Genomic DNA, 23,503 nt, shown 5'->3' on the forward strand with positions numbered 1-23,503 from the left:
AGGCTCCCTGCTGAGCAGAGAGCCCGACCCTGAGATCATGACCCGAACCAAGGGCAGAGGTTTAACCCACTGAAACATCCAGGTGCCCCAAAAGTTGCATACTCTTCTAACTGAGCCAACCAAGTGCCCCTACAATTTTTATTTTAGGTAACAGTATTTTAGTATAGCACTGTTAAAACTAAGCTTTAAAAATAAGTAGATAGGGGCGCCTGGGTGGCTCAGTTGGTTAAGCGACTGCCTTCAGCTCAGTTCATGATCCTGGAGTCCTGAGATTGAGTCCCACATCAAGCTCCCTGCTCAGCAGGGAGTCTGCTTCTCCTTCTGACCCTCCTCCTTCTCTCACTCTCTCTCTCATTCTCTCTCAAATAAATAAAATCTTTTAAAAAATAAGTAGACATAGTTTCTACTTATGAGTCCTATGAGTTCAGATTCAAATCACTGCCCTCTATGTCCCTGTTGGTAGGCAACTAGGATTATCTTGTGGGCAGCAGAGTTGTTTTCCAAAAAAGAAAGCCCTCATTTCTTTCATACACACACACACACACACACACACACACATACACACACACACACAAGTTTATATATATATAAGCTAATATATATAGGAATTTATTTAAACTCTTCCTAACACAATATATATTCTCAGCCTGGACTCGGAGTACAAACATGTTTTGATTATTACCTGGTATTCAGTATAAGACTGTATCTTATCTACTCTAAGGTTCCTCTTAGTTTTTCAGGAAGTGTTTCCCACTTCTTATAATCAAAAAGTCCTTTGCAATCATTGAAACTGAGATCTCAGACTATCTCTGCTTTTCTCTTTCCAACTTGGAGAATTCTGATTTTGATTCAGGAGAAGCTTCTTCTGCTTGACAATTTTACATCTTTCTTGACTTACAGATTCTGAGAGCTAAAGAGGACTTAGTCCAAACACCTCATCATACATTTGAGAAAACTGCAGCTAGACAGGGTGAATGACTGGCTCAGAATCTTTCTGTTTTCTGCATAAAACCAGAACTCAAAGGATGAGGTAATCAAGGACTCAGAAAGTTTAGAACTTCTGCTTAGTAAACTGCATTGAGAATACATAAGGACTCCCAATCAAGATGGCATGCTGAATTTATGCTCTAACATAGCTGCTCTGCTCCAAACATAAAGGAGTGGTGGTTAAAGAGACAGAGTAGCACTCAAATGTAAGGTGAATACGTCAGTGGACCACACACAGATAGAAAACAGAAAACAGAAAAAAGAAAGTTGCAGAGGGTACAAGGAAATGATGCCATTTTATAAGGCATGAGAATGCTAAAAATTAGGCTGTATAAAATTAATAAAATAAAATTCAGGATAGGGGTTACCCATATGGAAGTTTGAGGAAAGCAAAAGGACGTGGGAGGGGTATACTGAGGGTTTCAATCATACTTACAGCATTTATTTTTAAATTAATAGACTATTTTTAAAGAGAAGTCTTAAGCTTACAGAAAAATTGAGCAGAAAGCACTTATTTCTTTGTTTTAAAAGTCAGAGTATGTATTACAAACTGCGGGACTTCAACAGAACTAGGTGATAAGGCCATGAGTGTCTGTTATGTCATTCTTTGCAAACTTTCATACTGAAATAGTTCATTTTTTAAAAAAGTATTTTATTTATTGATTTGACAGAGAGAGAGAGAGCACAAGCATGGGGAGGCAGAGGAGAGGGAGAAGCAGGCTCCTTGCTGAGCAGGGACCCAGATGCAGAACCCAATCCCAGGCCCTTGACCCAAGCCGAAGGCAGATGCCTAACCGTCTGAGCCACCTAGGTGCCCGAAATAGTTCATATTTTAAAAAATACTGCTAATTCCAATAAAAATAAGATGGAGTATAAAACTGATATAAAAGGAAACAACTAAACAAATTGGAAAATTACAATGTCCCAAAATAAGAAAGATTCTAAATATGAGATTTAGGCTTGTGTTCTATTTCTCTTATTATTGGCAAAACAGATGGGTAATCAGTTGATGTTTTATTTCTTAATGGGTACTGAAGGGTTTTCAATTTATTTTTTCAAAAGGGTGAAATACACAATGGTGGTAAGTCTGAAATGTGTCAAACATATCAGACAAGTTAAAAGAAACATACAGTGAACTCCCTTACACTCATCACCTAGATTCTACCATTAACATTTTACTATACTTGCTTTAACACATATATCATCTATCATCTATCCATCCTTCAATTCATCTTATTTTTTATTTTATTTTTTTTAAAGAAGGCTGGAGCCCAACATGAGGCCTGAACCCACGACCCTAAGATCAAGACCTGGGCTGAAATCAAGAGTCAAGACACGTAACCCACTGAGTCACCCAGGCTTCCCCATCTCATTTTTTGATGCACTGAAACCTGCAGACATTAGTAAACTTCTCCCTAAATTAGCATGCATAACTCGAGTTTATTATTTATTCACTTTTTGATGTAAAATTTGATATAATGAAATTTACAAGCCTTATTTTTATTTTATATGTAATGCCCAATAAGGAAACATGAAAGCAGACTGGTTAGGAATCATAGGTCCCGAAGAATGACTCAGTGAGTGCTGTCAATGGAGGCCTAGTGAGGAGCCTGAACTTCTACTAGGGCTCCGAAGTCAGGAAGCACATTGTCCTCCCAGGGGTGTGAACAGAAGCCAAGTGGGGAACCTGGACTTCCATTCTCACTTGGAGTAGTGAGGTGGCACCACCTTCCCTGATAGCATGGTGTCAGAAGCGTGCTAAAGTGAAAATTAAAATAAGATCCAGAAACTCCTAACACCCACAATGCCCAAGACCCAATAAGAAAAAAACAAAACACTCATCATACCACGAATCAGGAAAATCTCAACTTGAATGCGAAAAGACAATCAACAGACACCAACACTGAGATGACTGCGAAAAGACAAATGTTGGAATTACCTGACAAGCATTTTAAAGCAGACACTGAAAAATACTTCAGTAAGCAACTACAGACATGTCTGAAAAAATGTAAAATACAGAAGAAATACAAAGTGTCAAGAAAGAAATAAGGAAATCTCAACAAAGAAATAGAAGATAAAATGAAGAACCTAGTGGAAATTCTAGAACTGAAAAATATAATAACCACAGTTAAAAACACACATGTGCACAAACACACAACTCGCTGGACAGAACAAATGCTGAATAAAAAAGAGAGAAAAGAATCAGTGAACTTGAAAATAGGAAAATAGAAATTATGCATTCTGAACAACTAAGATAAAATCGATGGAAAAAAGTAAACAGAGCCTCAGGAACCGGTGGGACTATAACAAAAGATCTCACATTCATGTCATCAAGAGTCCTAGAAGAGTCTGGAGCTATGAAAGTGTTCAAGAAAATAACGGCTAAAATATCCCCAAGTTTGGCAAAGGACACAATCCTACAGTTCAAGAAGCTGAGCAAACTTTAAACAGGATAAACCCAAGAAATCCATGCCCAAGGACAAGTACAAAAACTAAACACACATTTCTTGAAAGCAGTGAGAAATAACACTTAGATTTACCAACAGGAAAACACACTCTACTGACAGTGGATTTCCCATCAGAAACCACAGAAGGAAATGGAACAATATTTCCCAAGTGCTTAAAAAAAAAAAAAAAACAGAATTCCATATCTAGTGAAAATATTCTTCAGGAATGAAAGGGAAACAAACATTCTTGGATAAAGTAAAACGAAGAGAAATTGTAGCTGACACAAAGAATGGTTAAAGGGAATTCTCTAAACAGGATATGATCTTTGAACATCAGGAAGGAAGGAAGGAAGAACAATGAAAAGAGTAAAAGTGACGGTAAATACCCTCTTGAGTGTTCTAAATTATGCTTAATTGTTGAAGTAAATACAATCCTGTGTGATGTGGTTGTCAGTGTATGTAGCGTTTTAATAACAATGCTTTTTAAATGGAACTAAGGAAGCCCTCTTAAGTAAATAGCAATGAGTATTTATGTAACTATTAAATATCTTCTAAAACTTGTCCATTGGAAATCCGATATAAATTAGTTACATAAATTCACTTCTATTATTTTTAAATGAATCACTTCTATTATTCTGATTTGTTATTTAAATAAAATTTCAATCTTTAGGTTCTTATATATGAGACTCGGAAGAGCTAAAGTGAAGTATCAAACCAGATCTGAGCAAAAAAGGCAATTCATCTTTTCTTGGTCATTGATGACACCTACTGGCTTCTTAGTGGCAGTGGCTTTGTACAGGGCGTGTAGAAATGAGGGAGGGATCACTATAATGGCACAAGTACAGAAAAAAAGAAAGAAAGGCACTGGGAGCAGGAAGTATACTCAGCATGCACAAAGCTAAACCCACAAACTCCTCCAAACCTGATAGGCTCTTGATGTTCCTATCTCATTGAAAGTCACGGCCATCCACCCAGATGCGGGTCATGGTGGACAGCCCACTCTTCCTCACCCACCATTTCCAAGCCATTACCAAATTGTGGTTTTTACAGTCTAAATATCCTTCTGGCCATAGTTCTCCTCTCCATTTCTACCTCCCTTGTCAAAGTTGTTAGCCTCATATCTCATCTATCCACACGTGACATGTTCTATGTATGTTCTAAGTGCTTTACTGGTTATATTAACTCATTTCATCCTCACAGGGGCCCCAAGAGATGTGTGCCAGATGTCAAAAGGCCAAGCAAGGCCAAGTAATCTGGTCAGGGTCTTACACCAGGCTGGTGGAACCACAGTTAAACTGGGGCAAATGGCTCCAGATTTTGTGTTTTTTTTGGGAGACGATATGGCTGCCTTTTGACCACCACACTTTGCCATAGCCCCTAAATGGTCTACTCATTTCTCTTCTGGACCCCCTCTAATTCATCTCCAAAGAAGAGCCAGAGATATTCCTAAAGCATAAATCTAAAACTTTATCACTTCCTCCAATGACTTTCCCTGTTTTTAGGAGAAAGACAAAACTCCCTCACATCATGGCTTACAGCGTCTTACACTGTGCTCCTTCCTGACATCTCCCATTTCATTCTGTCCTATACTTCCCCTTGTTCTCTCCACTCGGCCACATTGGCCTTCCCTAAGTTGTTTCCCACTAAGGCCTTTGCCTGTGCTGCTCCTTTCACCCTACTAAGGCCTACTCATCCCTAGATCTCAACCCAAGCATTATCTTCTCAGGAGGGAGCTTAGACTATCAATTTGAAAATTCTTTTCTAATGTAACTAGAGTTGTAAATTTCCATCTAAGCAATGCTTTATCAACACTCCACAAATTATGTGACAAGTTTTCACTTTTTGTTCAGCTCCACTATTTTCTAATTTCCCTGGAAACTCCCTTTTAATCCATTAATTTCCAAGTATTTAAGGATTTTTTTCAGTTATCTTTCTGTGACTGATTTCTAATTCAATTCCACGCAATCAAAGACGACTCATTGTATGATTTCAATTCTTTTAAATTTGTTCAGGGACATCTCTCTTGGCAAATGTTCCACAAGCATTTGAAAGAATGAGTATTTTACTATTTTGGGGTGAACTGTTGTACAAATGTTTATTAGATCCAGTTTGTCGATGGTGTTAATTCAGCTCTTCTATATACTTACTAATTTTCTGTTTGCTTGTCCCACAGTTTCCTGAGAGAGAAGTGGTAAGTTTTCAACTATAACTATGGCTTTGCCTGTTTCTCCTTTCAGTTTATCAAGTTTTACTTCATGTATTTTGAAGCTCTAATGTTAGGTATTTAGAATTATTATGTCCTCTTGGTGAACTGTCTCTTTTATCATGTAATGTGTTCCTGCTAATTTTCCTTGTTCTGAATATTACTATCTTTTTGAATTATCTACCCTTTTCATCCTTCTCCTTTTAACCTGTCTATATTTATTATATTTAAGGTGGGTTTCTTACACATATATAGAAATGGATCTTTCTACATATACATATATAGTTGGCTCTCTCTCACTGTGATTTTAACTTGCATTTTCCTTGAGGACTTCTTATATGTTATATACATATCTTTTTAGGTCTCTTGGTTTTTGATATATTTGTTTAAGTGCCTGTTCTCAAGTCTTCTGCCAATTTAAAAAACTGAGTTGTCTTTTTTTCCTTGGACATCCTTGATTTGTTCCTGATCTTAGGGGGAAAGTATTCAAAATTTCACCAGGAAGTATGATGATGTCAGCTTTAGTTTTCTCTTATTGCCCTTTACCAATTTGAGGAAGTTCTCTTCTGTTCCTACTTTGTTGAGAATTTTTTAAAAATCATGAATGGGTATTGAAATTTGTCAAATGCCTTTTCTATATCTTTTGAGATGACCATATAACTTTTCTACTTTAGTTCTGTTAATATGGCAAATTATAATGATTTATTTTCAAGTGTTAAATGTTGGTTACGCAAGTATGTACAACTGAATTCCTGAAATAAACTCCAGTTAGTCATGATACAGTGTCCTTTTTATATATTGCTAGATTCAATGTGGTAATATTTTGTTTAGGGTTTTAGTGTCTACATTCATGAGGGATACTGCTCTTATAATTTCCCTTTCTTATAATGTCTTGTCATATTTTGGTATCATGTCTTTCCTGACCTTATAAATTGAGTTGGGAAGCATTTCCTCTTTATCTGTTCTTTGGAAGAGTTTATATACTATTGCTATTATTTCTTCCTTAAATGTTTAGAGAAATTCACCAGTGAAGCCATATGGGCCTAGAGTTCTCTTTGTTGGAAGATTTTTAATTACATTTTCAATTTTTTTTAACAGAGGTTGCAACTTTTCTATTTCTTCTTATGTCAGTTTTGGTAAATTATGATTTTCAAGGCATTTAGCTATTTATCTGCACTGTCAATTTATTGGCATAAGGATGTTTATGATATCCCTGTATCACTCTTTTAATGTCTGTGGATATGTGGTGAGATCTCCATTTTCATGTCAGATAATAATCATTTGTTTTCTTTTTCTCTTTTTAAAATTTCTTTATCAGTGTTACTAAGCATTTTTCAATTTAGTAATCTTTTCAAAAAATAAACTTTTGCCTTTTTAAATTTTCTCTTTCATTCACCTGTTTTCTATTTCATTAAATTCTACTCTTTTTTGGCATTTTAATTTAGGTTTATTTCATTTAAGCTTAATTTTTTTCATTAAATTCTACTCTTATCTTTAATATTTCCTCCATTCTACTTTCTTCTGGTTTGACTCACTCTCCCTTTTCTAGCCTCTTGAGTTGGTAGCTTAGATTACTGATTTTAAATCTTTCTTTTTGTCTATTCAGTTAAAGCTACAAATTTCCAGCTGTGCACTGTGCTTAAGCTGTATCTTACAAACAAATCAATTTTTCAAGAGTCATCTGAAGTCTTTGGTTCGGGATAAAAATATTTTCTTAGGAATCAGGGAGGAGTAAAATGGAAAAGGACACAAAGAAACTCTGTAAGGTGATGGTAACGCTCCATATCTTGATTTGGGTGTTGGATATACAGGTATGTACATTTGTCAAAAACACAATACTTTGTACACTCAAGACCTGAACCATGTACGATACTAGAAGATCAGCATCAGTACCTTTTTCATAAGTGAGAAATCTAAAACTTCAGGGGAGTTGACTGTGATAGATGCATATGAACATCATGCACTTAGCAACAGAAAGAGCCAGGAATTAAGCCTATGTCATCAGAACCCTTACGGTTTGCATTCTACCACATATTATTTTATATGTATACAAACATATACAGAGAGAGAGAGAGAAATTGAGAGCGAGACAAAGACACAGACATACCCCATGCAGTACATGTTTAATATGTGGCTTTAACAAGATATTTTTCCAGCCTGCTGTGAACTGATTTATTCCTCAGTAAACTCACCTTATTACCATCAAATAGACAGAGGCGTACATGTCTACTGAGAACCTGGATGCTCATTCCTGGAAGAGGAATCATTTTACAGCTCCAGAGGGTCAGAATGAATGAAACACGACTTGGTCTTGACCTAATCTAAGAGTGAAATTAGTTATAAGAGGGTTTATTTTATGGCTTATAAGACAAATTCATTTTCAAGGCATCTTTTATAAATACTTAAAATCTACATACAATAAAAAAGGATGAAAGAAAAAAATTTACACCTAAATATACATATGAAAAGTTTCAATAGTCTGTTCAACTTAAAATAAAAACCTTAGGTAAATTTTCCATAAACTTTTATATTTGAAATATTTGCATTTTGGGGGTCAATACACAAAAATCATAATGAAAAAAGAGTCAGTACAATCAGGTAAAATGGAGGATGTGACTATGGAATAAGTGCATTCCGGGTTCATTCTTAGAGTTCATATACAATGTGGGTAAGTGTAGAAGATCACCATAGCATAATAACCAGTGACACCCAGCATTAGTATTATCCAGCTGGCTCCTCCTTGTTTTAATTCTAAGCATGTACCTACAGTGTTCCTTGGCTTCTTACACAGATGTTTTGACAGAATGCACTGACCGTTGGATAAGATTTTTCAGTTCTATTTCACAAGTATAGTTCAGAAGGTCAATAAATTAATCGGCAATCAGGTTTCTTATTTAAAAACATCTTCAACTCTTAACATTCAGCTTTATGGTCATTGGCCTTTTCATTCAAAGACCTTATATCATGGAAAAAGTAAGACAATATCTAACAGTTTGCAATTTTCAATTTAAGAAATGAGAGCTGAATATTTAGCTCTCTGGGTACAAGTTCATGACATTGAATGCCATTATTCAAGTACTAGTACACTAAACAGACCAAACACATCGTCTTTCCTGACTTGCAATAAAAGATACTTCACACTAAGAAGGTCCTAGGCAATGCTCAGGATGAGAGGGGAAAGTTCTACACCACCTCTCCCCACAAAACCTAAAAATACTGGGCCATCTTATTCTTCCCTTGAGGCTCTGAGAGAGGAAGGGAGAAAAGGCAGAAGGTGAACAGGAAAGAGAGTGACATACTCTAATGTGGTTCATATCTGCTAAAAAGGAGGAGAGTGGAATTATATATCCAGAGTATTTCTTACTTCAAGTACTCAGGATACCAGGAATCTTTTACCCTAAGCTCCCCCCAAAAAAGTATAATCATAAAAATCTTTCAACTTTCTCATTTCCATTTAATTAAAAAAAATTATCACTACTAGTAATATTGGCAAACATTTATTAAGTTATCATGTGCCAGACACTGTTCTAAGCCCTCTACACATATAATGTAATTCTCATAATAACCCTATGTTAGAGGTGTTATTATCATTCCCTTTTATACAGATGCAAAGAATGAGTAAGAGAGATACCTCATATTACTTCCTTTGTAACAATGGAAGAAGAGAGCAACAGTTTTGTTGTCTTAGTAATGAAATGATCACTGAGTAATTAAAAATTAAAATAGAGAAAAATTTTTTATTTTCTAGAATGCATTAATCAATTTACACGTTATCTGTATTGCAGCCATAACCAAATCTGGAAAGGTATAATTCTGCTGATAGCAACCATACTCACAGTGCCTGTTTTAGCATCCCACATTAGATCCCTGAAGGCCAGTTGTGAAGGAGTGAGCTCTGGCTGTAAGAAGTAACTTGCTCGAAACTGATTCCCTAAAAAAATAATTTTTCCTTTATTTTCTTACAAAGAAAGGAATGAAATACAAAGCCAAAAATGTATAATGTTATGCAACAAATTTAGGAAACAGACATCCAAAATCTCAAGTTGCCTACTAGGAACTTGCTTTCTAAGACATGTATGCCAATGGCGATTTCCTTACTGGTAAGAATAACGGTAGAAAAAGTAAAGACAGAAGCACATAAGAGCTGATCTTAAAGTAGCTTTAAGAAAGACCTTAAAAACTTTTAGGCCAACAGCATGCCCTGTGAAGAAGATGATCCATTCAAATATTTTTGTAAAAAGCAGAAAATGTATAAAGACTCTTCAGAAAAATATGATTATTAATTTTACTTAACACAAAACCATTATTATACTGTTTTCTCATACTTTAGTTATGAAGAATACAGATTACAAAATCATTTATTCATTTGAGAAATAATTTCTGAGTTCCTGCTGTGTGCTAGGCACTCTGCCAGGACCTGCAAATACATATGTGAATCAGAGAAATACGGCCCCTGTCATTTACAGTCGGGTGGGGGAAATAATTTTAAAAAAATAAGTAGAAGAAAGAATAAAAAAATTATAAACTAACTTAGATCCATAAAGGGTGCTCAAGTGGAAGGGTGTTACTGAAAGAATGCATCTCTTGGAAGATGGAATTCCCTGGGATGCAAAGAATGAGAAGTTGCTGGGCATTCAGGGAGGGCTGAGAAGAGCCTTCCCGGAAGAGGAGCCTCTAAGCAGCCTTTCCACAAATAACTCAACAACTCAGGATATATAGGAGATCCTCCCCCAACATTATTTCTCTTTAATGAGCTTATGGACAAATGTTGTTAAGTACAGAAAAATCCAAGAACAAATAAGAAAACAGAAATGCAAATGGATAATAACTCTTCAGAAAAGTCTTCGTGCAAAGAAAAGGAGAGAAAGGGAGACTTTGGCTAACGTGGGATAGGGTGAGAGGAGCTGGGTCCTAAGGGTATCAGGCATGCTCGTAGACTGATGAGGGCAGGAACTTGTGCGGGGAAGGTGGGCTGAAAATACACAAAAGGGCTCATAATTAAAACAGTCATATTTTTGAAATAAAGCAAAGGGTCTAGAAGCCATAGCACAGGTAAACAGACCAGCATCTAACCGGATCAGGGAAGGATCTGCCCCAGGAAAGACGAAGGAATAGAGGAGTACGAAAGAGAGGTGATATTCAACAACTTTTTAAACAGCTTATTTTGGCTAAAACAATAACATCAGACATAAAACTTTGCTGCTTAACTACAAGCTTGTGGTGGCTCAGCGACAACTGTTACCTTCCTCCAAAAGCTGGAAGAGTGTGGAGGGCCTGAACCCTGCAGGAATAGCTCCCATTGTGGTCAACACATCAACAGTGTTTATCTGCTGAAGACAGTAAAGACAAAAAACTGAGTTGTTTCCTCACCTCCATAATACTTTCTCTTAACACTATAGCAACTACGATGCAGAAAAGGAAAACACGAACATGCAGACTTGAGTGGACAAATACAGCAATTTAAGCCCAAAGTCCAGAGGATGCCACCCATCACTGAATCCTAGTAACTTCCAAGAACCTCAGCCCCATGCAGTGCCTGGTGGGCAGAGCTCTGTGCTCCAGACCAGGTGCTTCTTGTACATCTTTCATCAAAATGTCCCTACTCTGGTCCCGCCCTGTGGTGTACTGCCACGTAACAGATGAGTAAACATCAGAAACTGATATGCACTGAAGAATTCATGGCCTTTTTGTATATGTGTACATACACACACACAAACATATGAGCACATCCATGTAAGCGATAGGTAGGGTAAGAGGTCAGGAAGCGTATTGACTAAACTATCAATGGTGATTAGTTATGGGAGGGAAGGAGTGGATTTTCATTTTGTTATGTAACTCTTTTAAATGATAGGAATATGGATAATTTCTTACTTTCTTAAGCTTTTTGGAATTTTTTAAAAAAAGATTTTATTTATTTATTTGACAGAGAGTGACGCAGTGAGAGAGGGAACACAAACAGAGGGAGTGGGAGAGGGAGAAGCAGGCTTCCCACTGAGCAGGGAGCCCAATGCGGGACTCGATCTCAGGACCCTGGGATCATGACTGAGCTGAGAGCAGACGCTTAATGACTGAGCCACCTAGGTGCAACTGGAATTTTTCATTTTAACGGAATTTAACATCAGCCTTTATCCAAATGGTAGAAAATTTAGGCAGAATCAACAAGATATAGTTGCAAGCCCTCAAATCTACTCTTCTTATAGAAAAAGCCTAAGGAGAAATACTACTTGGAGCACGGCTTATTAAGCCAGAGCCATATGTTTTATGCTCTGTACATTCCATGCCTTGTACCCTATTTAAGATCCGATGTTATCTTCTAACGTCTCCATCCTGTTTTGATTCTGCACTCTCTCAGAACTGTTAGGTGACAAAACATGACATCATTAACAGAGCAGGTGATACCAACCTCTGAGATAGCTTTGCGGACAGCATTCCAGTGAGAATCAGTTCTGGGGGGGCCAAAATAGTAAGGTGAGTGCACAGACAGCTCATGCTTATTGACTCAATTTTGGAGCATCATCAATCAAAGAACAAAGCACTTAATTGTCAATAAGTTCTAAAAATTTACAAGTCTCTAAATGAAGCCAAGAAAGAATAATATCATGCACTAAAAATAATGATGAAATTAAAGTAGTACTGATCTTTAAACAAATAGTAACACAAAAAGCACTGTTCTCAAACTGTAAGTTGTCTCCGTTTCAAAAATTCTTGAATTATTTACAACAGTAAAAATAAACAAAAAGTTTCTTAAACTCACTCTGATATCCTCTCACACCTTTTACCTTTGTTTAACTTCTTCCCCCTCTGCTGTTTGGTCCTCCACCTCCACATCTTCTTCGCTGCCTTCTTCACTTGAGTCTTGGCTGCCTTCTTTATTATAGGGCTGGAAAATTATCAAAATATGAAGTGCTTTTTACCTAACGCAAAAATCAACCAATAAAAATATTTTCAAAAAGGCTCAACTATAGGTGGGAATATATACAATGGGTATATCAAAAATCAGTGGGAAAAAGATTTCAACATATTGTCAATAACTTCACTATCTGAAAAAATTACAAGGATAGAGATAGAGAGCAAGTTTAATCAAAATAAATTCCCAGTGGAATTTATTACAATGAATAAAAAAAGAAGGTAGAAATAAAAGAAGTTAGAAGTATTAAAGTGTTAAGAAAAGTGTTAGAAAAAAGTAATGTTGAGACAGGGATATCCTTGCCAATTATAATGCCGAAACCAAAAATCATAAACAGAAACACTGACAGACTTAGCAACATAAAAAATAGACTGGTTCTAAGTCAACAAAGAAAATACCTGTCACAGATTTCCAAGGCTTAATACCCTTAGTCTGAAAGTATTATGATACTCTTATAAATCAATACAATTTAAACAAATCTCTTAGAAAAATGGTCAAAAGAACTGAAAAGGCAATTTACAAAGAAGACGTAGAAATGGTCATAAAGTGTATTAAATGATGCTCTACCTTATTAGCAGTACAATGAATGCAAATAAAAACAATAACGGGCCCCTTTCTTGCCTACCACACTGACAGCCATCCACAGCACATGTGTGGGGGAAAAGTACTCCCAGATGCTGGGGAGGAGGGAACAAACAAGCATGACTTTTCTGAAAGGCAACATGGCAAACTAAATGAAGATAAATGTGTAAATCTTTTGAACCATCAATGAGCACCTGGAAATTTGTCCGAGGGCAACAAACCAGACAAATCTACAAAGATGTCTGTGTTGACTGATCACAACACAGGTTGCTGGTTGTCTCCCACCTAATCTCTTCTTTTCTAATAGAATCCCTGATTTTAGCAATGAGCCAGCTAAAAGTCTACATTTTTCAAACCCTCCTGGTGTCTAGGTGTTAACAAGAGACTCAATTCTAATCAAGGAGATATCATTGGAAGTTTTTTGTATAAATTCTAGGAAACTGTCTTAAGAAGACAGCAGCTCATACCTTTTGGTCTCTTATTCCCCTTTCTTCTTTCGCTTCTTCGAATCATTAAAAGATCTAGCAGCCAACTAATCTATCTCGTTAGATACCCCTTGGAAAACCTGTTTCCCACTTAATTACAGAGTAAAATATTAGATGGTCCTTCACCATCCTTTCACTGCCTTCATCCATACTTCTTCCATGCACAAGAGAAATATGCTTCTACCTTACTTAAGCCACTATTTGGGTAGATCTTTTGTATCTCATAGTGGAAGCTAACTGTAGCTCCATCCAACATAATTTATAGTTCTTAGAGGCTGGAAGCAACATGTCCAGCTACATGACATTGGAATACTATGCTACCAATGAAAAGGATGATTCAAACTTGAATTGTGTAAAACACCTGTTATGTGTGGCTACTGACACTTGAAGTGTGACTAGTTCAAACTGAGATGTGCTATTTAGGTATAAAATACACACTGGAATTTGAAGACTTGGTATAAAAAAAAAGAAAATATTTTAAAATATTGATTATAAGTTGAAATGATAATATTTTGATATATTAGATAATATAAATACATTATTTAAAATGTCACCTGTTTTTTTCCTTTTTGTAAATGCATGTGGTCTAATAAAAAATATGTATATATTTGGTCTTTATTCCCAGTTCTTGGCAAGAGTTCCTGGAACTCTTGGAACTTCCTGAGTGATAGGAGTGTCTTATGTTATTCATAACATAACATAAGCCCCCTTCAACCAGACTTGAGTTTATGCTAATGAGGTGATGGAGTGGGGGTGGGGCCCAGGTTGCCAGAGGAATCAACCATGTGGTTAGGTTAGAACTTTCAGCGCCCCACCACTACCACCCTCTTCACCTTCAGCGAGGATAAAGAAGTAGGAAACTGAATTCAATCACCAATGGCCAATCACTTAATCAATCGTGCCATGCCTATGTAACAAAACCTCCACTGAAACCTCTAAAAGACAGGGTTTCGGAAGCCTTCCAGGTTGGTGACCATGAAGAAGTATGCTGGGTGATGGGGGTGGGGTGGCCCCAGAAAAGGCATGGAAAATCCAGGTCCCACTCCTTCCATCTCCCCATACCTTGCCCTATCCATGCCTTCCATTTGGCTGTTCCTGAGCTGCAGCCTTATGATAAACTGGTAAACACAAATAAGGTGTTTTCCTGAGCTCTGTGAGTCCCTAGAGCAAGTTATCAAGCTTGAGGAGGCCTGTGGAAACTAAAGTTACAGCTGGTCACTCAGAAGCACAGGTGGCCCATGGGACTTGGGATTGGCATCTGAATTAGAGCAGCTTGTGGGGTAAGCCCTTAACTTGACAGGTCTGCACGAACTCCAGGAGTTAGTGTCAGAATTAAATTGAATTACTGGACACCTGATTGGTTTCAGAGAACTGGTGTGGAAAACAACATGTATTTGGTGTTAGAAAAAAATCACACAATTAAGTGTTAGAAGTGGTGTCAGAAAAAAAGACATCTCAGTGTGGTTATGAGAAAATTTAAAATTATATTTGTAGTTTGCATTATTTTCCTATTGGACAGCGCTGATCCAGAGAGAGATCTCCATATATTGGCAAAGAAAATGACCATGTTATATAATGAAATATTAAAAAAAAAAAAAGGGCGGCAAACATGCATATATGTACGTGTACATCCTGGTAAGGGATCATATATTAATGGAAGTTAACTGTGGCTTCGTTTGACAACAAATAATATACTCTTACTAATTTTTCTGATCAGCATGAATCCACAAAGCACTTTGTGTTATAACATTCTAGGCCTCACATGCATAACAGCACTTCACAGACCCCTAGCACTGTTAACACACAAGGTTTTCCCCAGGCCCTCTCCCTCTAAAATTGAAGTAAATTCTATATCCCAAGTCATTCCCTAGTCAATTGATCAAAGAATACAGCTGAACGTTTTATTAAAAATGAAGACAAGTTTTGAAAAAAAATTTTAAATGGAAAAATGTTTTCAAAGGAGAAAAAGGGAAAGAATAAACAATAAAGACTAACCTCCACGTAGGTTCTGGGAATGAGACCTTTGTTTCCTTTGGCATTCTTAGCTATCCACCAACCATCAGGTTTTTTTTCAATTATAAGGAGAATTTCCCCTTTCTTAAATCAAAACAAAGTAAGACATTTTAAATTAAAATTGAGGGGCACCTGGGTGGCTCAGTCGTTAAGCGTCTGCCTTCAGCTCAGGTCATGATCCCTGGGTCGTGGGATCAAGCCCCACATCGGGCTCCCTGCTAAGCAGGAAGCCTGCTTCTCCCTCTCCCACTCCCCCGCCTGTGTTCCCCTCTCTCACTGTGTCTCTCTCTGTCAAATAAATAAGCAAAATCTTTTAAAAATAAATAAATAAATAAATAAAATAATTAATTAATTAAAATTGACCCCTAAGTCAGAAATTATCAACACTGAAACTATTTTCTAAAATAGAATAGCATTTAATTTCACCATTATCCTACTAGGTAACTTTGATGACATAATTTTACATGATTACTGCCGGTAAATCATAATTTTTACATATTTTATTAAAACAGATGGAGTCTTTAAAAACAATACCAGGAATATGTAATATAGGCATATAGGTAGAGTTTTCTTATTCTGTCAGGTACGCAAACTTATCCTTAGGTTAGGTTTTAGTCTTGTTTCTACCTTAAATGTAAGATCCCCAGCTTGCTGAGCAGCAAAATCTCCAACAGCAATGTATTCTTTACTTGTCTGGCTGTGGGATTCATTTTCCTGTTTCTCTTCCTCTTCTGTTTCTTCTTCCTCCCCACCACTTTCTTCACTCTCTTCTTCTTCTTCATCATCTTCTTCTTCTTCATCATCTTCTTCTTCTTCGTCAGCAGAATCGTCATCTTCCTCTTTTTCAGGAGGTGTCTTGATTCTGTGAAAAACAGTTCTATAATAAGGATCACTTGAAATAACGTCTAAGAACAGATCGAGTATGAGGACAGCTTCTACATATAGAAGATCCTGACTATACTTGGAACTGGGTAAATAAAGGAAATAAGGAGAAAGCACAACTCATGGTTTCTACCATCTAACGAACAATGTGTGACTTGAAGGACTGAGTGGGGAAGGGGTTACTCTATCTGAGGCACATGTGGGATGCCGCGGAGCATGCATGGAACTTGAGGGTATGGGATGTGTATTCAAGTCTTGGATTCATCCATTCAGCAAATGCTGCTCGAGCACTGTAACACATGGTTAGAGCATGGGCTCTGAGTTCACATCTGGCACCGTTGTCTCCTTGTTGAGTTACCTGGCATAGCTTTCTTTTAAGTTTTCCATTCCTTATTGGTAAAGTGAAGGTAATAATAGAACCTGCCTCTCAGGACTGTCATGAAGGTTACATGAGTTACAAATCCGAAGAAGGTTTAGAACAGTGCCTGCCTTTCGCAAGTCTTTAAGAGAGGTCAGCTATGATGATGATGTATGTCAGGTTCATGTCAACCAACCTGGATACAAAACCTGGCAAGCCAGGTGAACAATTCCCTGTCCTCAAGGAGCTTACAGATAGACAATCTAGAAAATGGGTCATTACAATATAGTTTGATAGGTACATTAGAGGTATACACAGGATATTAAGGAAACACACAGAGGGACACTCAACCTACACTGCATGGGTAGGGATGGGGAAAGGCTTAGAATTAGGTCTGGAGGGATGACTTGGAATTAATGAATTAAAAAGGAAGTAGAAAGAAGGGGGAGGGAGTGGTGAAAGGAGGATCAAGTTGGGGGAACCTCAAGTAGCTCACGAATGGTAGGACAAGTTTTGAAGAAATGAGTAAGAAAGAGATGAGGCTGAAAAGAGGTGAGCAGAATGCAGCCCAAGTGAGCTTTCTTTCTAACACGGTCTCTAAAAATGAAGTAAGAGAAGGCCATGATCTCATCTGTACTTTGGAAAGATGACTAGGCTACAATGTGGGGAACAGATTGGAAAAAGGGCTAAAGGCAAAGACAGTTGGGAGAAGTGAAACAAGACAACAGTATAAACTAAAAAAAAGCCAAAACCAAAAACCAAAAACCAAAAACCAAAAAACAGCCTTAGGATGAAGAGAAAGACATCTGGAAAGATATTAAGGAGGTACAATGGGAGGTGAGGGAAGAGAGAGGAACTAAAATAATACCAGTGTGGATGAGTCACTAAATCTCTCTTTGTTCATTCAACACTCAGCAAAGTCATCAAACGTCATCAAACATAGTGTGACAGACACTATGTGCTGGGATACAATGAATAAAACAGAGATCTTTGTTCTCTGAAAGCACTAGAGAAACTTACCTTAAAAATGGGGATAAAGGGGTGCCTGGGTGGCTCAGTGGGTTAAGCCTCTGCCTTCGGCTCAGGTCATGATCTCCCGGTCCTGGGATTGAGCCCCGCATCGGACTCTGCTCAGTAGGGAGCCTACTTCCCCCCCACTCTCTGCCTGCTGCTCTGCCTACCTGTGATCTCTGTCTGTCAAATAAATAAATAAATAAAATCTTAAAAAAAAAACAAAAACAAAAATGGGGATAACAATGTACTTAGACTGATGCAAATGAACATTGCTAAATATAAAACCAGCCAGTTATGAGATAGTCTCCAGAATAAAGAGTACTGGGTTCACATAGTATAAAATAGTTGTAGGATACACTCATACTACAGTGACCTAAACATAAACAGTAACTTAATGAAGTTTTTATACCATAAAAATAAAAATCCACAAAATAGGTCACATTGATTTTCAATGTGCCCTATTCTTTTTTTAGGAGATCTTTTGCACATATTCTATGAGTCAATTATTCTAAAATGTTGCCAAGGATAACGGGAACTTCACATGATTATTCATGGTTCTTCTTCACTGTGTTAAGACAGTGAATTTTAATTATTGACTTCTGAATGTTAAACTAACCCTGCATTCTAGAATAAATTCCACTTAGTTATACTGTATTGTTATTTTGAAATGACACTGGATTCTGTTTGCTAATATTTTCTATTGGGTTTGTTCATGTGTTCATGAGGCCCTTGCCATTTTTCTTATGATATTGTTGTCAAGTTTTGATACTTAAAGCTCATAAAATGACTTGGGAAATGTTCTTCTACTCTCGATAAAGGTTTGTAATCTTGGTATTATTTTTTTAAATGTTTGCAGCAATCCATCAGTAAAACCACATGAGAGTTGATTCCGTGGGAAGGTTTTTAATCATACATTCAACTTCTTTTTTTTTTTTTTTTTAAGATTTTATTTATTTATTTGAGAGAGAGGCAGTGAGAGAGAGCATGAGCGAGGAGAAGTTCAGAGGGAGAAGCAGACTCCCCGTGGAGCTGGGAGCCTGATGCGGGACTCGATCCCGGGACTCCGGGATCATGACCTGAGCCGAAAGCAGTCGTCCAACCAACTGAGCCACCCAGGCGTCCCTATACATTCAACTTCTTAATAGATATTTTAGCAGGACTATTAAGATTTTTCTCTTCAGCTTGTGTCAAGTACTTTTTATTTTTCAAGGAAATTATTATTTTTTAATTTAATTATTCTTATTAATATATAATATATTATTTGCCTTAGGGGTAAAAGTCTGTGAATCATCAGTCTTACACAATTCATAGCACTCACCATAGCACATACCCTCCCCAATGTCCATAACCCAACCACCTTCTCACTACCCCCCACTCCCCCAGCAATCCTCAGTTTGTTTTGTGAGATTAAGAGTCTCTTATGATTTGTCTCCCTCCCGATCCCATCTTGTTTCATTTTTTCTCAAGAAAATTATTTTATCTAGATTTTCAAACGTATTGTCATAAACTTATTCATAATATCTTCACGGCATCCTTTTAATTTCTATAACATTCGTAGTGATTAGTTTTCATCCCTGGTTTTGTTGTTGTTGTTGTTGTTGTTTTCCCTTCTCTTCCTCTTTTCTTGATCAGTCTTGCTAAGAATTTATCCATTTAACTAATTCTTCCAAAGAACCAACTTTTGGCATTATTGATGTTATCTACTGTATGTCTTTTTATTATTTCCTGTTTTCTGCTCTTATTTCTATAATTTCCTTCTTTCTACTTGCCTTGGGTTTAATCTCTTGTTTTTCTTCTGTTTTCTTAAGTTGGAAACTTCAATGACTGATACTCAACTTTTCTTCTTTTCTAAGGTATGCACTTAAAGCTGTAAATTTTATTAGCAGCCATTTCTCTGCTTGATTCCTCCTTATCCATCCATGCTATCCATCTCTTCCAGCAAATTCTGTAATAAGTCGGCAACAGTTGTTGTATAGTTCTTGTTTGTTAATTTTCACATTTGGGTCATCTGAGCTTCTACTGATTATTTTTTCTCTTTATTAAATATATGATATTTTCCACCTCTTTGAATCTATATATTGAATCAGACTGAGAAACTTCTCAGTCATTATTTCATCAGATACTTTTACAGTTGTAGAATGTTCATTTTCTATATCTGAATGTTCTTAAAATACTTAAAATACTTTTTTCCATTTCATCCATCTTTTCTTCTTTTAACATATTAATCATTATTTAGAAGTCCTTGTCAGCTAACTGTATTACCTAGTTCGGATCTAAGTCTGCTTTTATTGATTGTCTTATTATTCAATTGCTGATTATTTATTCACCCCTACTCTTTTTTTTTTTTTTTTGAGATTTTATTTATTTATTTGACAGAGAGAGAGAGATCACAAGTAGGCAGAGAGAGGGGGAAGCAGGCTCCCCACTGAACAGAGAGCCTGATACAGGGCTCGATCCCAGGACCCTGAGATCATGACCTGAGCCGAAGGCAGAGGATTAACCCACTGAGCCACCCAGGCGCCCCATCACCCCTACTCTTTTGTACTTCCAGTAATTCCTTTATTAGGGGATATTACAGATGAGACATTTAGAGGCTTTGGATTATGTCATCTTTATCGAGTGTTGAATTTCATTCTGTTACACAGTTAAATTCTCATGTTCCTGTTAAGGTCTAGTTTTAGGCTTGGACAAGATCTACTTCAGTCTTGTCTTTGTTTCAAGGTCACGGTTCTCAGTATCAGGGTACTTTCATTACTCTTAATAGGAGCAATGGCAATGACAGCAGCACTAAGGCCTTCTGTGATCTCCACTAAATGCCTGAAGCATTCACCAAAGTCTCTTTATTCTAGCTGGGTACAAACTCCAGTATTTCTCCAGGATTTTCTGACTTCCAGAATCTTTTAAAATCTCAGTCTCCTAGCAGGTACTTTCTGCCAGTGCTTCTGGAATCACAGTCTGTGTAGCCCAGGAATCTATCCAGATTTCTGTAGTTGTCTCTTACAACTCCCTTCTCTCTCCCACAAGTCCCAATGGCCTTGGGAACTCCAACATTTGATCTCTGATCCTGAGTTCAGTGATACTGCTGCTCCCTGTTTCGGATCCACCTTTCTGTGCCACAGCCCATAAATTTTCCCCAGGGAGAGGATCTGGGTGAATGTTGAACTCCGTTCCTGTGTTTTCCTGTATTAAGGACATCAGCCCTGCTGGACTAATGTTCAGTGACTTTGACCAGCTGTTTCGTATATTTTGTCCAGATTTTATAGTTATTTATAGTAGGAAGGTTAAGTCCAAAACCAGCTACATTGTCATTCTCAGTACTAGAAGTTAGTAGAAATTCTAGAATCCTTGGATCTACATCCTTTGGCATTTTCCCCAGGATATAGTGTAAAAGTATGTAAACAGCACTTGAAGAGTCTAAATTTTTTTCCTTTTTGCTTTCCACAAATTGGGTTTGTTTATACCATCAAGTTTTCTTTCTACTCTGCAAAGGCTGTTATTAACATCTACTATAGCAGAAAAGCAATGCATGCTTCTGCCTCTAATTTTTAAGGAATATTTATGAAAGAAGCAAATAAACAATCCAAATAATTTCTTTTTATGTATCAACACTGACATTAAAGGCATTGTCCTTATTTTCTAACATTTGTTTATTTAGCTATTGAGATAGTTTTTTGTTTCCCCAACTAGATGAGTAATTACCTAAGGGCAGAGACTGTGACTTTCACTTCTTTACATCTTTTATAGGCTCTAAGACTTTCTACTCTACATAATAAATAAATCTCAATTGATTATACTTGTTATCACCATTTGTTTATAACTACACTCTTAACATGTCTTTATTCTGAGTCAAACATTAAAACTATTGGTTACGTAATATCTGAGACAAAGAAAGTAAGGAAAGAAGCATACTCAGTTATATTTTCTCTACTTATGGACACAGCGAGTTCCTGCAGTTGGTGGGTAAGCTTATCCAAAAGATTGTGCTCCTCCTCTTTTTTCTGATTATAGTTCCCAACAGGGACAGGTTCATCAGCCTATGAAAGAATATAAGTTTATTTCACCAAAGAATTTATTTCAGTTTCCTATTACTTTAGAAGGAAAAAAAAATACACCCTTAAGTTCTAGAAGACAAAGTAAATGTCAAAATGAGATTAGGCCTATCTTAGAGAAATAAGATGAAAAGAAATAGATAATTATGTTGAAATGTAACCCAAATGAAGAAATAAAATTACACTACTTGGTTTTTTGTTTTGTTTTCTTGCTAGCTATTCCAGACCCTCTACAGTCAGTAAGAGATAGGTTCTAGACAGAAGATAGGCCTTGGAGTCAAAAAGACAGGTGCCAATCCCAGGTTCTGCCACTTATGGGCAGTGAGACATTGAGAAAGCTGCATCACCTCTGGGAGACTTGGCTTCCCTACCCATGGAAGGGCATAATTAGATTTCAAATTTAGGGTCAGCCTGCCTCCTAAATTTAAGAGTTCTGTGTCACTGATATGCCGAAGAGATGCTTAAGACACAGGTAGGGAGATGACTTTTAGATGCCTTCCACTTTAAATGCTCTGTGAGTCTCTGGCCCTGGACACTTGGCTGAAGCTCAGGCTCATACTACTAGGGAAAATCCTGAAGGAACTTACAAGAGTAAATTCTAGTTCCTCCTATTTCTGCAGAGTCACTGATATTAGAGCCGCCATGTGATACAAGAAGCTTCTTTACCACTTACCCTCAGGGCCAGATTATGTACTCTCACCACAGGGTAAAGAAAATCAAGACAATTCTAAACTATAAAACATAATACTCACACAATGCAAAAATAAAAACAGCTTCTTCCTGGATTTTCTGGGTCCTCAGTGCTGGGTAAGTTCACCAAAGCTGAACTTTTCTCAGCATTCAGAGGCCTGCCTCTTCTGCTCCAACCACTCACTTAGTAAGCCAGCTGGGCAAGCTGGCCCTGGTCACAGTTAGACTTCACCACCACTAAAGCAAACCCGGAAACTTACCTGCTCTAATGAATTCCCACTTAATGATAACATCTGTATACAAACAGGTTTTCTGTAATATCATTAACCGTAATACTCACTTTGTTTAATTTTTGAAGAGCATTTTTATTTTCATCTATTGCTTGTTTTAACTGGACACATCTAAATTTTTGAAAAGAAAGAAAAAAAATATTAATTTTTCTATTGTCAAACTAGAGCGTTGTTTTATAGAATTACACATAAGTCTTCAAGCTGGCAAGGCAATTACTATATGCATGACGTTGAAAAGTTCACCCATCACTGCTTTCCCACCCATCAGCTCAAGTGATCCTCATACACTCTAAGGCACACAGGTATGACAGCCTCGGCTCCAAAAGTTTAAGTGACTCTGAGTTTCAGTTTCCCATCTCTAAAATAAGGAAAACACTGGACTTCAAATTGCTTCTTCAGCTCTAAAATTCCATAAACCCAGGATCTAGCCCAGGAGGTACCCCTAAGGACGATAATGACAAAGTATACTGAGCATCACGGATAATGCTAGGCGCTTCCCAAGTGCCACCTGATTTGAGCCTCACTCCAATCTCACTCCGGCAGAAGGAAGGTGAGCTTCTAAGGAGGGGCCACAGCTGGTCGGTAGTGGACACACG

The 23,503-nt window shown here is 37.2% G+C and overlaps 1 protein-coding gene across 1 annotated transcript in view; it reads right to left on the reverse strand.

The window, feature by feature from the left end:
* The window catches only part of LOC111158446 (nephrocystin 1), a 57,227-nt gene that overhangs the window by 27,551 nt on the left and 6,173 nt on the right, over nt 1-23,503 (reverse strand). The window contains exons 3-11 of the mRNA XM_022520467.1: nt 22,958-23,018; nt 21,788-21,912; nt 16,252-16,486; nt 15,607-15,708; nt 12,417-12,517; nt 12,041-12,083; nt 10,880-10,967; nt 9,474-9,568; nt 7,830-7,958 (exon numbers count right to left, since the gene is read on the reverse strand). Of these exons, the coding sequence (XP_022376175.1) occupies nt 7,830-7,958; nt 9,474-9,568; nt 10,880-10,967; nt 12,041-12,083; nt 12,417-12,517; nt 15,607-15,708; nt 16,252-16,486; nt 21,788-21,912; nt 22,958-23,018 (979 nt within the window). The remainder of the gene's footprint in view (nt 1-7,829; nt 7,959-9,473; nt 9,569-10,879; nt 10,968-12,040; nt 12,084-12,416; nt 12,518-15,606; nt 15,709-16,251; nt 16,487-21,787; nt 21,913-22,957; nt 23,019-23,503) is intronic.

Source organism: Enhydra lutris, unplaced genomic scaffold (genome assembly GCF_002288905.1).
Source record: "Enhydra lutris kenyoni isolate GAN:26980312 unplaced genomic scaffold, ASM228890v2 scaffoldscaffold59, whole genome shotgun sequence".
NCBI classification, from domain to species: Eukaryota; Metazoa; Chordata; class Mammalia; order Carnivora; family Mustelidae; genus Enhydra; species Enhydra lutris.